The following is a 13,344-nucleotide window of genomic DNA, read 5'->3' on the forward strand; positions in this document are numbered from 1 at the left end:
AATCAGTTTATTCATGCTTTGAAAGTGTGTGATTCCATCACTAATCAACAAATAGACACGACTCTCCTTTGATGCTTGTTTCTTGTCTTTTCTATAATGCAGCAGCACTTATCAGCGGAGGCTCAGTATATTGTTTATCTGCTTTCCGGTGATTTGACCACATCTATTCTGCACACGAACCTCCCTGCTCTCCTGTGTCACAACAACAGCTCCGACTTTCGCCGGTGGTCTGTAACACGATCTGATAAAGCAAGCAAAGGCCTCAGGGTCAGTTACGGGTCTGGCACAGATCCTCTGTGTTTGTATGTTGTCACACACCAACCAGTGAGGCTGTGAATGCATGGACTCAGGTGTGTGTGTGTGTGTGTCTGTGTTTTTGTCCTCTTGCATGTATGTGCGTGGTGTGAGTGTCACAGCTGCGAGCTGTAACTCGAGGTTCATCAGCAAACAAAGCACCAGGCAGGTGACGAGAGAGGAGATGATTACCATGATGAGGCCAGTGGTGATCGGGTCATTGCAGCCGTGGCACAGCTCCCCGAATTTGGCCCAGTAGTCCTTCTTGCAGAAGAGCCGTCTGTCTTTTTCATAATACCAGTGCGACAGCGAAGCGCTGCACTCACAGCACCTGAAAGAAGAAGAGACGGGAAGAGGTACACAAGCAGTTGAGCAATTAATGAACACTTTTTTTAGCATGAAAACAACAACATAAGGTCTCAGAGTGATGTATTGAAATTGCACTAATGTATTAACAGTCCAAAAGCAAACGTTATTTAATTTACAACAATAATAATAAAAAAATACAAAATCACCTTTAAAAAGATAGAGCTGGAATATATTTTGCAAATCTGCTCAATAAATGTCAAAAATATTTAATCTATAATGAAAATTGTTCATAAATTGTCTGTGAAATAAGTGATTGAATAATCAACTCTTATTTTCCAGCACTAGGTGTACCATGTATTTCTACATTTGAAAGCAGAAAACACATTGTTCAACATCATCAGTCTGTCACTGAATCAGCAGTTCAGACCTGCAGGTACTATACAATGTCATTGTGTTGACACAACCTGATGTTGTACTGCACTCTCTAAACTGTACTTGACTCTTCTAATGACACCATTCAGGCCCTCAAATTATAGTTTTCACGTTGATAATAATCCCTTTGTGGATCTACCACACACCACCGAGAGGTGGAACAGACAAATGAGAGATCACATCAAAGCACACAACTATGACTGGACCGAGGAAAACAGAGTAGATGCACAACGGAGAAACACTAAATAATGAAACTAGTAAAAGACAACAACATGCTTTTTAGTGCTTACATGGCCATTAAAGCTGATTCTGATTTTACCATAAAGGGAAGATAAGAAGTGGACGTAGTCACCATTAAATCACTCATTAGTTTGTGGACTGCCATTTTGAAAGTTTTCCATTTTGGCTGTTGCCTTCTTGCATTTTTGCAACCAAAAGTGACACAAGAGGGTGTAGCTACGTCAAACTGAACACTTTAAATTACAGTACAACTTAATAAAAAAGGAAAGAAGAAATTCAATTTAAAAAAAGCCCCGACAGCAGCACGACATGTTTTGCTACTCTGAAATTGAACCTGTTTTAAATATACTTTTTAAACAGAGAGTCTGAGCATGAGACATATACATCAGCAGAGCTCTGTCTGTTTGTAAAAAACCAGAGCCATGTCAGACTGATGAGCATCAGATGCTGACAGAGTGAAGGTCAGATGACAAAGAGTCGGAGACAGACACAGGGAGATAATACGGTGACAAGACTAAGGATATATCAAACACAATCTCATGTAACACATCTTTTGGTGGAAAGACACACCTGGCTAATTCAGGTAGCACTTTACTGATCTTTCCTTGACTAGAAAATGTGTTCATTTTTATTATGCCTTCTAAACATATCTTCATGTATTTTTTGGCTAGGTTGGGAAATTTGCTCTGCATGTGGCTATGAATCAAAATGTGTGCTAATCCCTTTGCTGATGGGAAATGCATATATGTGTGTGTGTGTGTGTGTGTGTGTGTGTGTGTGTGTGTCTCTCTGTGTGTGTTAGTGCACTTGAATCTGGCTTGTAAGCGCTTGCTTGCAATCTGTATAAATCTGTGTGTGTATAACGGCCGTGACAAAGCGAGTGTCTCACTCCTTCCCAGTGGAGCGTCCCTCCCATCAGCCAGCTGTCTGGCCTCCCAGCTCATGGCAGCTTAAAACCAGGACTGTTTGCTCTGAAAATATTAAAGAGTTTGTGGCTTCAAAGACTGGAGCAGAATAATTCACCTTATCCATCATTTCATCCCATCATTTACATTTACATATGATTAACTTTATTTATTTTTTTTACATTACTGAGTTCTTAGTGTCTGGCTCTGATGTGACAATTATAAATACACTGGTTGGCTCATTTTCTAGGTTAGGTTTGCTGATGTCACACTTCATTCAGGCCAGGTTCAAACTTCATTAAACGTTTAAAATGTGATATTACATTCAACATTAAAAGTAATATTATATTGATTACAATGCAGACTTGTCCTTGCACACACAACAATACAATTAATCAGTAGCCATGTGGTATTCAATTGGTTGTTTGTTCTTTAGTCTTATTTGACTATAGATGCCACTCTTGTTTTTTGGAAAATAGTGATTGATAGTTTTCTGACATTTAATGGACCAAACAATTATTCCATTAATAGAGAAAATAATCTACTGATTAATCAATAATGTAAGAGTCGTTAGTTGCAGCCCTACACACGCCACCCTGTTGTAGATGTGTTCTGCAAGGGCTTAAAAGGGACCCGAAGCAGTGCAGGTATTTGTCTCCTCTTCTTTTCCTCTTTCTCAGAGACAAGAAGACACTTTGCTGTTGAACATGTTTGAGCCTGGTTGGTAACTAAGAACTCGTTCATGTATTCAGCAGATGCAGCGACTCACTTTCACTTTGCCAGAGATGTTGCACATTCTGTGTATGTCTGTAGGTACACATAATAACCTTGCAGCACATGCAGACCCACGCATACAATTTATTTATCAAACAGACAGACACACCCACTCCTCCCAGCATCTGCATGCGGAGCTTCTCTGCAGCTCAGCAGATTGTGGCTGAGCTGCTTCAGTATGCAGCGTGTTTGGGTGAGCATTGGGGGAGGAGGAGACTTGGAAGTGGGTCAAGGCTTTTAGAAGACGTCCACAGCGCCGAGCCAGGAGCTACTCAGCTGTCTCGGCTCTCTGCCACTCAATAACTGCCTTTCCCTGCACACACGCATCTTGCAAACCCTGCTGGGGCAAAGTCATACCTGGGGAGGACACACAAGTGCACATGGAAGTGTTTGCACGCTCACACGCACACACACACACACGCACACACACACACACACACACACACACACACACACACACACACACACACACACACACACACACACACACACACACACACACACACAGAGCTAGGGAGGAGATATCTTTGAGCTCTAAGGTTCAGTTCATAGTAAAAGCCTGGGAGCAGAGTATAACAATATGAGTGAATACATTAGTTACTAGATGATGAAGCTATTCTTCATCTAGTGACTAGAGCCTCCAGGGCCTGAATCTTATCTCAGGGGTGGAGGAGTCAGGCAGCAATGCTCAAAACTTCTATGAATATATAAAATCCCACCACCATAATGAACCGTTTTTTTTTCCAGTTATTGTGTCAATGTGTGTTTGTGCTCACATTTCAGCATTTTTTTTATGTGACTGTTTGTGTGAGCATCGGCACGGTCGTGTAAGAGGATTATCAGTGTGAAAGACCGAGAGAGTTTTTGCCCACTCAGTTATGAAGCTCCAAAAATCGAGCTGGATATACACAGCTTAGCGGTCTCTCTCTCTCACACGTTCACAACCTGACACCTTACTGTGAAAACATCTAATAAATATTACAGGCCCTTTAGCAAAGAAATTAATGACGATATTAAAGGACAGAAAAACAAATGGGTTCGAGAAAATCTGTTGTAGAGAATGAGAAAAGATGAATATACGACAGAAGGGCAAGACGGACTAAATAACATGAGCGTTTGATCGATTTAAGACGCAGTGACCAAGAGCAATAAAAGACAAAGGGCAGGATGCTGCGACATAAATAACTCCCATGAACAAGTGAGAGGCAGCACAGCAGATTTCAGACACCATGAAAACCAGCTGGATCCCCCTGAGGGTCTGCAAACAACCAATGACAGAGAGGATGGGACGTGTAAATCTGCAACTCCCCTCTCCTGCTCAAATCCCTGATGGAATTAGCTAAAAGTGTCTGAGAGAAATAAATTCCTTTTTCCAGGTCAAAAGGAGGCCGCCTCTAACCTTCCTGCGTGCTCACATTTGAGCACTCAGGAAGTTGAGTTCTGGCATAATTACTTCACAAGATGCTGTAAATAATACGTATTTATTTAAGTAAAATACTTGACTAGAAATAAGAGGAAGAACTGTGGTGCTTTGAGCTGACTGCTGACAAAGGCCCATTTTAATGTGCTGATGATTAGCGTGTATAATGTTCAGCATCTTAGTTTATTATGCTCACGTTTGCCAAACACTACTTGACATGTTAGCAAACACCGATCAAAGTATTCTCAATATGTGGCTTACTAGTTTTGAATAAACACAATAAAGTACGTATAAGTGTTTTTGTGTGTGTTTAGAGGACTGAAATAATATTTTTCCATTTATGTTTTGCCAGATGAATTATCCATACACAGGATTGTTTTAGTCTATTATAATTCATATTATTCCCAGAGACATGGTCTCATTGGACCTTTTCATGATCTAATATGTTTTTGAATGACTGTGCATCCTATTTATCATGCTGGCGGCCTGACCCAGGTCAATACCTAACATGATTCATTTGTCCCAGTCGATGTGAATGAGCTTGATAGTTGAATGAAAACCACATCAGGTCTGAATGAATGAATTAAATCAAATTCCCGGAGGAATTGAACTGCCGAAGAGGATGAATAACTACACTGAAGGAGATAAGATGACTTACATTACTTACATTGACAAACTCTTTGTCACTATTCAGCATATACATATAAATATATCATGTATAGTTATTTAATTTGTTTATGCGGGTTTATACTTCAACTAAAACAATAAACAGAAAATTATTCTGTGACTATTTTGACAGGTGGTTCATAGTTTCGGTTTTCAATGGAAAATAATTAGCAGATTAATCAACAATACAAATAATAGTTTGTTGCGGGCCTACAGTCGACTATCAACATCCAAAGCAGATGTCACAAGAGACACGCACACATGTGCATGGAAATGTAAGACAGATAAATTATTAATTAAGGTTAAATGTTTCCATTATTTCATTCGTTCGTTCGTGAAGCATGCAGAGCTTTGTGGTGTAACATGTTGGAGTCTGCAGCTGATCAGCTAAATGGTACAAAGATACACTAGAACTGCCACGTGCATCTTGAACCATGCAGTATATTTATGTCATGAACCATTATTTGTTTTATTAATGTACTAACAAATAGTCTTGCGATCATTTTTTAAATAACAAATTGTTAAGAATTATGTAAAATGTAAAAAAAAAAAAAAAAAAAAAGACTGGAGAAAAAAAGCCCAAATTGACATGTCTAATTTGCTTCAATAACAGTCCAAAGCCAAAGAGATTCCTTACATTTGGGAAGCTGGAAATTAGGAATATTTGGAATTTATTTCACTATTAGTCGACGAATGATTGCAGTTCTAACCAGAACAAAGCAGTGAAGCTCCAACAATCATACAGCTGTTTTATTTTATATTCTCAGATCTCAGTGTGTTTCCTTTTCAGATAAACCCTCAAATGCCTCCCCATCAGGCCCTGGTCAGCAATTATGCGTGTGTGTGTGTGTGTGTGTGTGTGTGTGTGTGTGTGTGTGTGCGTGTGTTTGTGTGTGTGTGTGTGTGTGTGTGTGTGTGTCATTAAATGACCTGTGGGCTAACAGTCCCACAGGAAGCAGGAGGAGTCACAAGGAAACCGTGTGTGTGTGTGTTCTGGTGGAGACTGTGAGCAGGTTCATGACCAACTGACAGATGCAGAGCTAAAAGATTTACGAGGAGCCACACCTCTCAAACACACACATGCACACATGTGCACGTCTTCATTAATAATGAAATGTTTGATAATTTTAGCCAAGCTCGTAAAGACATTCATCTCCTTCCTATCTGCAAAGACAGCAGAAACGTATTGAGGACAGTCAGACAATAAATGTTCAGCGAACCGAGACAAATAAATGTGTCAACTGCACAAATAAGTACTCAGTTGTTGTGACTTTACATGCAGGCGAAGCTTAAATCCTCAAAGACAAAGATAAATTTCAACCTCTGGGAAAAAGATGAGAGGGTTGTGGGTAAGAGGGATTGACACACACACACACACGCAAACACACACACACACACACAAACACGGATGAAAGACTGTTTGGGGGAGACCCCTCTCTTTTCCCTCAGACGAGACATAAATAGATGGAGATTCCTGGTCCAGTGCCAAGATTTTCACTGCTCATGAAAACCAAAGAATATTCCTACGTGGCGACGGGGATGAATGTATCAACGTGTGTGTACGTGTTTGTGTGTTTTCACACTAACAAAAAAAACCTACTTATTATAATGTTTGACCAGCAGCTGTTTTTTTATTTTTTTGTATTGATTCAGACACACACACACGCACACACACACACATACACACACACAAACATGCACACACACACACACACACGTACACGCACACATTCAAGGTCACATTTATTTCCTTCTCACGCACCGCTTTTTTGTTCTTCTGATTTCATCCTCCCCCTTCTCTTACCCTCCTCCTTCTCCGTGGCAACACAGAATGCCATAGCGATGATGTCACCCTCTCACATAAAAAAAGAATCATTACCTCATCACCACATGCTAACCCCCCTACATTGCTCTCTGTTGGGTGGTTTCTCTACCAGGAAATCCCTCAGCCAATCAGGCGTCTGTTCCCTTGACTTTGTCAAACACAAGCTCAGCAGCTTTGAAACCTGCGTTAACCCCTCGAGGACTTTGTTTTTGATACAATTAAATAAGTAAAACACAATATAGAGGAGAGCAGGTTGTGTTCTTTTAACGGCGGCAATTGCGACCTCAGTAGCTTTGGCTCTGCGTCAACTGTGGGAGACAATCTCTTTATTTGTGGCCCTGTGGTCCATTCAGCTGGTACACAGGAGCCCTGGCAGACTGTGAGTGAATGATGAGCACGGCAGCAGTTTCCTTTGTGACCGTTAAGCCCCCCTGACTGACCGACTGTCAGCACAGGCGATCTGGGGCCGTCTCACTTGTTCCACTGAGAGGAAATGATAATTCAGTAAACTCTGGGAACCGAGCTGAGTGTTCACTATCAGGTCTCTTTAGAGTGTCTCCAACCACTTAAACACAAACAGAAGAAACTGAAACAAGAAGTGGGCGAAAACAGTCGAGGGAGTCAGTACAGCCTGAGATAAATAAATATAATAAAAGCTTTGAATTCAACATTAGACAGGCTTTCTGATTTTGCTTATTAAATCCTGAGAACAAAGACATACAAAACAATAATTGTGATTATTTATTCGTCAGGGATTTCGACTTAGATTAACGTCGCCTACTTTGCATGATGTCAGAGACATTAGGGATGAAGTTGGACAGAAACCTAACCAGAATGCATTGTGTCTATTGAGATATAATCCAGGAAGTCCATTTGGATTGGCCAAAGCAGCCCCTTGCTGGATGACGTCACTTTGTGTGACAGGTCAACAGGTCACGTCAAGAAAGCTGTCTTTATGATACTTGAGCAAACTCCATTCCATGAAATCATACAGTGCAGGCTGTTATTGTCTGATAAAGTATTGATCTTAAAGTGTGAATTCTGACAAAGACAAATATTTTCTATGAAACGATCAAGGTCAAAGGACTCAAAAAAATAGAGAGAAAATTACAGCGTTAATCTTCCTTTCTTCACATGTAGGGTTTAAGCCTAAAGTTTATCTGGTGCAAACCGGACAAAATTTCATTTTGAAAGTGCGATTAAAGTATTGTAGTGAGAGTCAGAGGTTGAAACTCAGGAGCAGGAGATTAATGAAAAAGTTCCAACACACAGGACGACTCCTTTCTTCTCTCTCAAAATGTTATCAGCAGGTGTGAACCCTGGTGGCGGTGCGGGGAGGAGGACGAGGAGTTCTGAGCAGACACTGAGCAAAGCGTCACTGGATGAGTGGAAAAGGAGAATATGAATCAAAAAGCTCACAGTTTTCAGTACAAAAATGATTAGATATTAAATTGAATGTATGTGATGGACTGGAGGTGACACAGCAGAACTCTTTCTCTTGCTACTGACTCAATTAACCTTTTTTTGTGTGGAAAAAAAAAACAGGATAAAATTGTATTCATGTCGAATTGCGCGTCAAATTAATTTTTATATGCTGGTGAAATATATTAATCCCTCATATCTCAAAGACATTTTTTTCTCTAACGGGTCAGACTATTGGGATGAAAATATTCATAAATCTAAATTAAGCAATTTATAGATTTTTCTTTCATGGAAGGTTGTGAGAAAGTGCCATTTCAATATTTCATATACACAAACTGTTTAAAACAGTGTGCATCATCTCTGCAGCTGGATTAATAATTGACTAATCAACCGTAAAATAATCACTCAAATCTGACATGCATGGTGCATTCTCAATAAATATGCATAAAGTCTAAGTATGCATGTTCAAATTACTTAAATAAATACCACATTGCGTTCATGTAATTAAGCTCAAAGTGCTACACAAAGGAATTTGAGAAGCAATGTTACATGCAATGTCATAAGAGTCAAAAAGTACAAAAATATATTTTAATAATGTACTAAATGGACAAATAACATTATAAGGATACTAACAAATGAATTAAGTCAGAATCAGATAGATTGATGAATGTATTTGTGTAAAACTAGAGATGAACACATTAGTTTTTCCTTTTGACAGCCTGGTTGTGCTGGATAACATCCACTTGACACGCACGCACACGCAAACACACACACACGCACACACACACACGCACACACACACACGCAGCTTCACATCTGAGATACAAAAAAACCTTGAAACCCAAACTTACAGATTCACCCTTCCGTATTTCGACTCACAGGAACACACACATAAGTCTGACCAAAGCTGATGATGTATAATATCAACAGGACGGAAATATCCAATGATAATAATAAAGTCCACAACACACACATTGTCCGTCACATGCAGGACAGCAGGGTTTGATTCATAGTCTTGCTTTGACAAAAGAGGGAAGTCATTAAGAAATATGGGTTTCGCTTCCAGACAGAAGTGTGACTGACGTCACGAGGGAAGAGAGGGACAACTTAAAGAGAAACGGGTAAATTATCAGAACCCACATTGACACCTTTCAGTCTCTACATCCCTCGAACAGACTTCATTACAAGATACTGTAGATTTGACACTGTGTGTAAATCAAACACTGAAGCTGGTGACATTTTGTGCATTACATTAATGAAGCTGATGCTCCTGACTGATCTTAAAAAAACACTTTGTTAAATGTAATTTTTCCCATAACCATGTCTACTTTCTCAACTGTGAGGACTGATGTTCTACATTGTTTTGTGTGATAACATATTTAATGTTTTATAGACCCAACTCATCAAAATATTTGATTAATCAATAACGATCAATGGCTGCAACTTCTATACAAGAAAATAAGAAAATACTTTGAACCTCAAAAGTGTTGGAAATAGAGTTGTTTGCTTTACTTTGTTTGTTATATAAAAACACTGCACATCATTGTCGAACTTGGAAACATTAGCTATAATCTCAATTTGTATTCCCTGTTAAATTTACTAGAGCTTCGGCTATCAGGCAATTCATTAATTCGTTGATCAAAAGAATAAATGATTGACAACTATTTCTATTTTTTAAGCAACAGTGTAAATACTCATGTGACAGTTTGCTTCTTTTCTTGGTCCAACTTATTATAGCAGGTCACACAGCAACACGTGCAAAGGTCGTGTACATTATAGTACATTTTATATTCTCAGTTTCTGGACTGTTTGTTGGACAAACAAGACATTTGAAGACGTAACATTGTTTTATAGACCCCACCCTTTCTCTATGAATAAAAAAAAGTCAGAATAATCCAAAATGACAATAATTGTTGATGTCTTATTTAAACAGACTGCAAAAAAGAGCCCAAAACAAAACCTTAAAGTCATCTAAGTGGTCGGAATAAGGGAAAGTGTGAACATCTATACTTCTATAGCCAAAAAACAAACTCCATCTACCGAAGAAGATCGTGTGATACGGTCAAAAGCCCGGCAACAAGCAGGTAGGTTGACCTTAAGTTAAGCCAGTTTTGTTAAAGGTTTCACTTCGCCAGTGACACTGTGCCAGAACATAACCGTAACGTCCCGGGTTGGGTTCAGGCCCTGGCACCTCATACCCCTCTCTCCCTTCTCTCCGACTTCTACACTGTCATCTGTCAATTAGTAAAAATGACCCCTAAAAAGTTAAAATCAATTAGGCCTGAATAACATCCTCCTCAAACTAAAAACTCCACATCCAGCCACGTACTTTCTCTGGTCAACTTACTTTGTGAGTTGCTTCTCGCTGCGCTGGTTCTTTGCTGACATGTCACCCGTGGGAGCGACGGTCTTGTTTTGACAGTCAGAAGACAGACTCATGTCAGCAGCTCTGATGCTCGACCAGCCTCGCTGTCACAACCATCAGTGACACTCTCTGTCGCTCTCCCTTCCTCCACTTCCTCTCAGTGCAGCTGCACAGAGGGGTCATGCTTCTCCATCAACTATTTCCTGTCCTCTGCCCCTCCCACTTCATGGCCGTTTCTTTCTTCTTTTTTTTTACCATTTGAGCCATTCTGGTAATGGGAAGTCCTTATTTAATTTGCTATTCTTCAGTACACTCCGTGAAATCATATTTTGCTATTATGCATCATCTAATAAACCCTTCCACCTCCTCTCAACTCATTTCATCTGATGTTTTTTTCTGAGCATCACCGTCTCAGCCCCCATAATTTGAGATCTGTGAAGAATTACCTGCTTGAGGAGCATAACTTAACTCACAGATACACAAACAAAAAGTCTCATTCAGGATGCAATCCGTCTGTTCGCAAAGTCCGATATTGTCTTCTACTAGCGTGACTGACCAACTGCTCAGATTTGTCCAAACATCCTCAGACATCTCAAAGAGGGTTGCTGATAATATGGCAAATGCGGTATATCAGCCGAAATCAGCTCAGCGTTAATGAATACAGTAAATATTGGTATTATAATTTATGTTTGCAAATCAATATTCAAGAAATTACAGTTCACCAATGTCAAATAAATAGATGTCACATGGTTTGTCTGCGAGAGAGCTCTGAGAAGCTTATTTAAGAACCAAATTGATGAGATGTTTATTTCAAAATGTTTGTTTTTATAATAAATGAAAAAAGAAAAGATATCAGCTGATGTACTGATGTGTTGTTTTCTTAAAACTCTAAAATAACAATAACGATATCTGCTCCAAAACTGTCATAATAGTGGGGTTATAACACACAGTTCTCTTGAGCAACACCTGTAAATAGATGGTAAGGCCTTTGTATGATGCCTACAACTAAACTTAGAGGGGCAGTTATAATTTCAGGTGATGCTTTCAGATACAAAGAGATAGTTCTATTCAATATTATATATGATGTATTCTAAAGAAAAGCATAAAATCTTCAGTCTCGCCTCATTAACCTCACTGAACCATCGACACTGTCCGAGTTGAGTGTCGAGGTCCTGCAATAACATATATTTCTACTGATTCAACGGATCAGGAGCCATGAATCGTCCATCAGGTCCTGCAGCTTCTGTCACCGGGCAGACTTCATCTGAATCTGGAAACAGCTGAGTCACTGCAGCCCTTTGTGTTTCTGAGCCAATACTCCCTGTTTCAGAGAGCTGCAAGGAAAGATGGTGTCGATGAGACGTGAGACAACATCTACACATGATTCTGATTGTAATTATTCAGTGATCTTTATCTTTTATTCAAACAGTAGTAGCAATGTTGCTCGTTCAAAAGTGAGTCATTGTGGAGAAGGACAGATGGAGGCAGAACGTGTCCGACAGTGGAGGATTTGTTTGCTAGCTTTGTGTCAGCTCCTCCGAAATAAACTTGAACTATCTTTTCATAACCACTGTGTTGATAATAGGAGCACATGAGTATGAATCAATCACCAACATTAGAAAACAATGCATATTAATAAGTAAATGCACACTGGATGTGAAAGAGGTTATGAGCTAAAGCAGAAATAGTTTCATTGGGAGCGGGACGGTGCAGCACTGTTCTGCGGAGAGACTGCAGCACGGCTCGACTTTTCACAGCCCAAAACAAGCTCATATTGATAAGATGATGATTCTCATCTGCTTTACCTTGTTTAATGCGCTTTTCTAAAGCTATTCTTATTAATCCAACCACAGACAAATAGAAAGGAACGCAAATGAATTAATTTGCAATAATCCTGTGATTCTATAATGACCGAAGATAACAGGACAGGAATGCAAAATGCAAATTCTACACAGTGATTGAAAATAATGAAACCAAAAGGATCATCATGCTAATAAGCAAAGGACCAGAAATCCTCTTATTCCTCATTCCCTTGAGGCAACAAGAGGTTGGGACTGTCTCCAGAGTCCTATCATATCAATGCTACACACCTTCTTACTGCAGCTTGTGTCTTTCCTCAAATATTAAGAGCTGTTTTAAATGAATTCCCTCAAATGAATGAATGAATAAATATGTATTATTTAACAGACAAGGAGCTGTTTTAGTCACACTGCAAATGTAAAATTAGACTTGAGAAGAAATCGACTTGAGGTAATTACCTGCAACTTTTATGAATATACTGTTGGTCTTCTGACATGTCAGAAAAGGAAAAGCACAGGTTTAAAATATAAAATGAAAAGCAGTTTAAGGGTCCTAGTGTTGTGCATGTTGCCCCACTGTCACACTGTTTACTGGGACACTTGAACATAACAGAGCCATTGGTAATGGTTTTAGTAACCTGTGCTTTTCCCACTATGTACAATGTTATGTTAACAGTTAGACCAGATGATCTAAAACACAGTATGTGGATGTTCAACCAAAAGTGAATGCTGCGACGGATGTTTACAACAGGTTTCAAGTTTACCTTTACAATCTTCCAAATACTTTTGTCGAACCTGGGAGTTTGACTGTCTGGCTGTTTGTGTTTCTGGTCCCATCTGTGTGCCGTCTTTTTTGTGTGATAAAATTCCTCTGAGCAAAGAGTCTGGGACTT

General features: G+C 39.5%; 1 protein-coding gene across 1 annotated transcript in view; it reads right to left on the reverse strand.

The window, feature by feature from the left end:
* The window catches only part of limk1a (LIM domain kinase 1a), a 43,266-nt gene that overhangs the window by 22,113 nt on the left and 7,809 nt on the right, over positions 1 to 13,344 (reverse strand). The window contains exon 3 of the mRNA XM_068585425.1: positions 487 to 625. Coding sequence (XP_068441526.1) covers positions 487 to 625 — 139 coding nt within the window. The remainder of the gene's footprint in view (positions 1 to 486; positions 626 to 13,344) is intronic.

This window comes from Clinocottus analis, unplaced genomic scaffold (assembly GCF_023055335.1).
Source record: "Clinocottus analis isolate CAN_PGR_092001 unplaced genomic scaffold, fCliAna1.0.p SCAF_2, whole genome shotgun sequence".
Taxonomy (NCBI): domain Eukaryota; kingdom Metazoa; phylum Chordata; class Actinopteri; order Perciformes; family Cottidae; genus Clinocottus; species Clinocottus analis.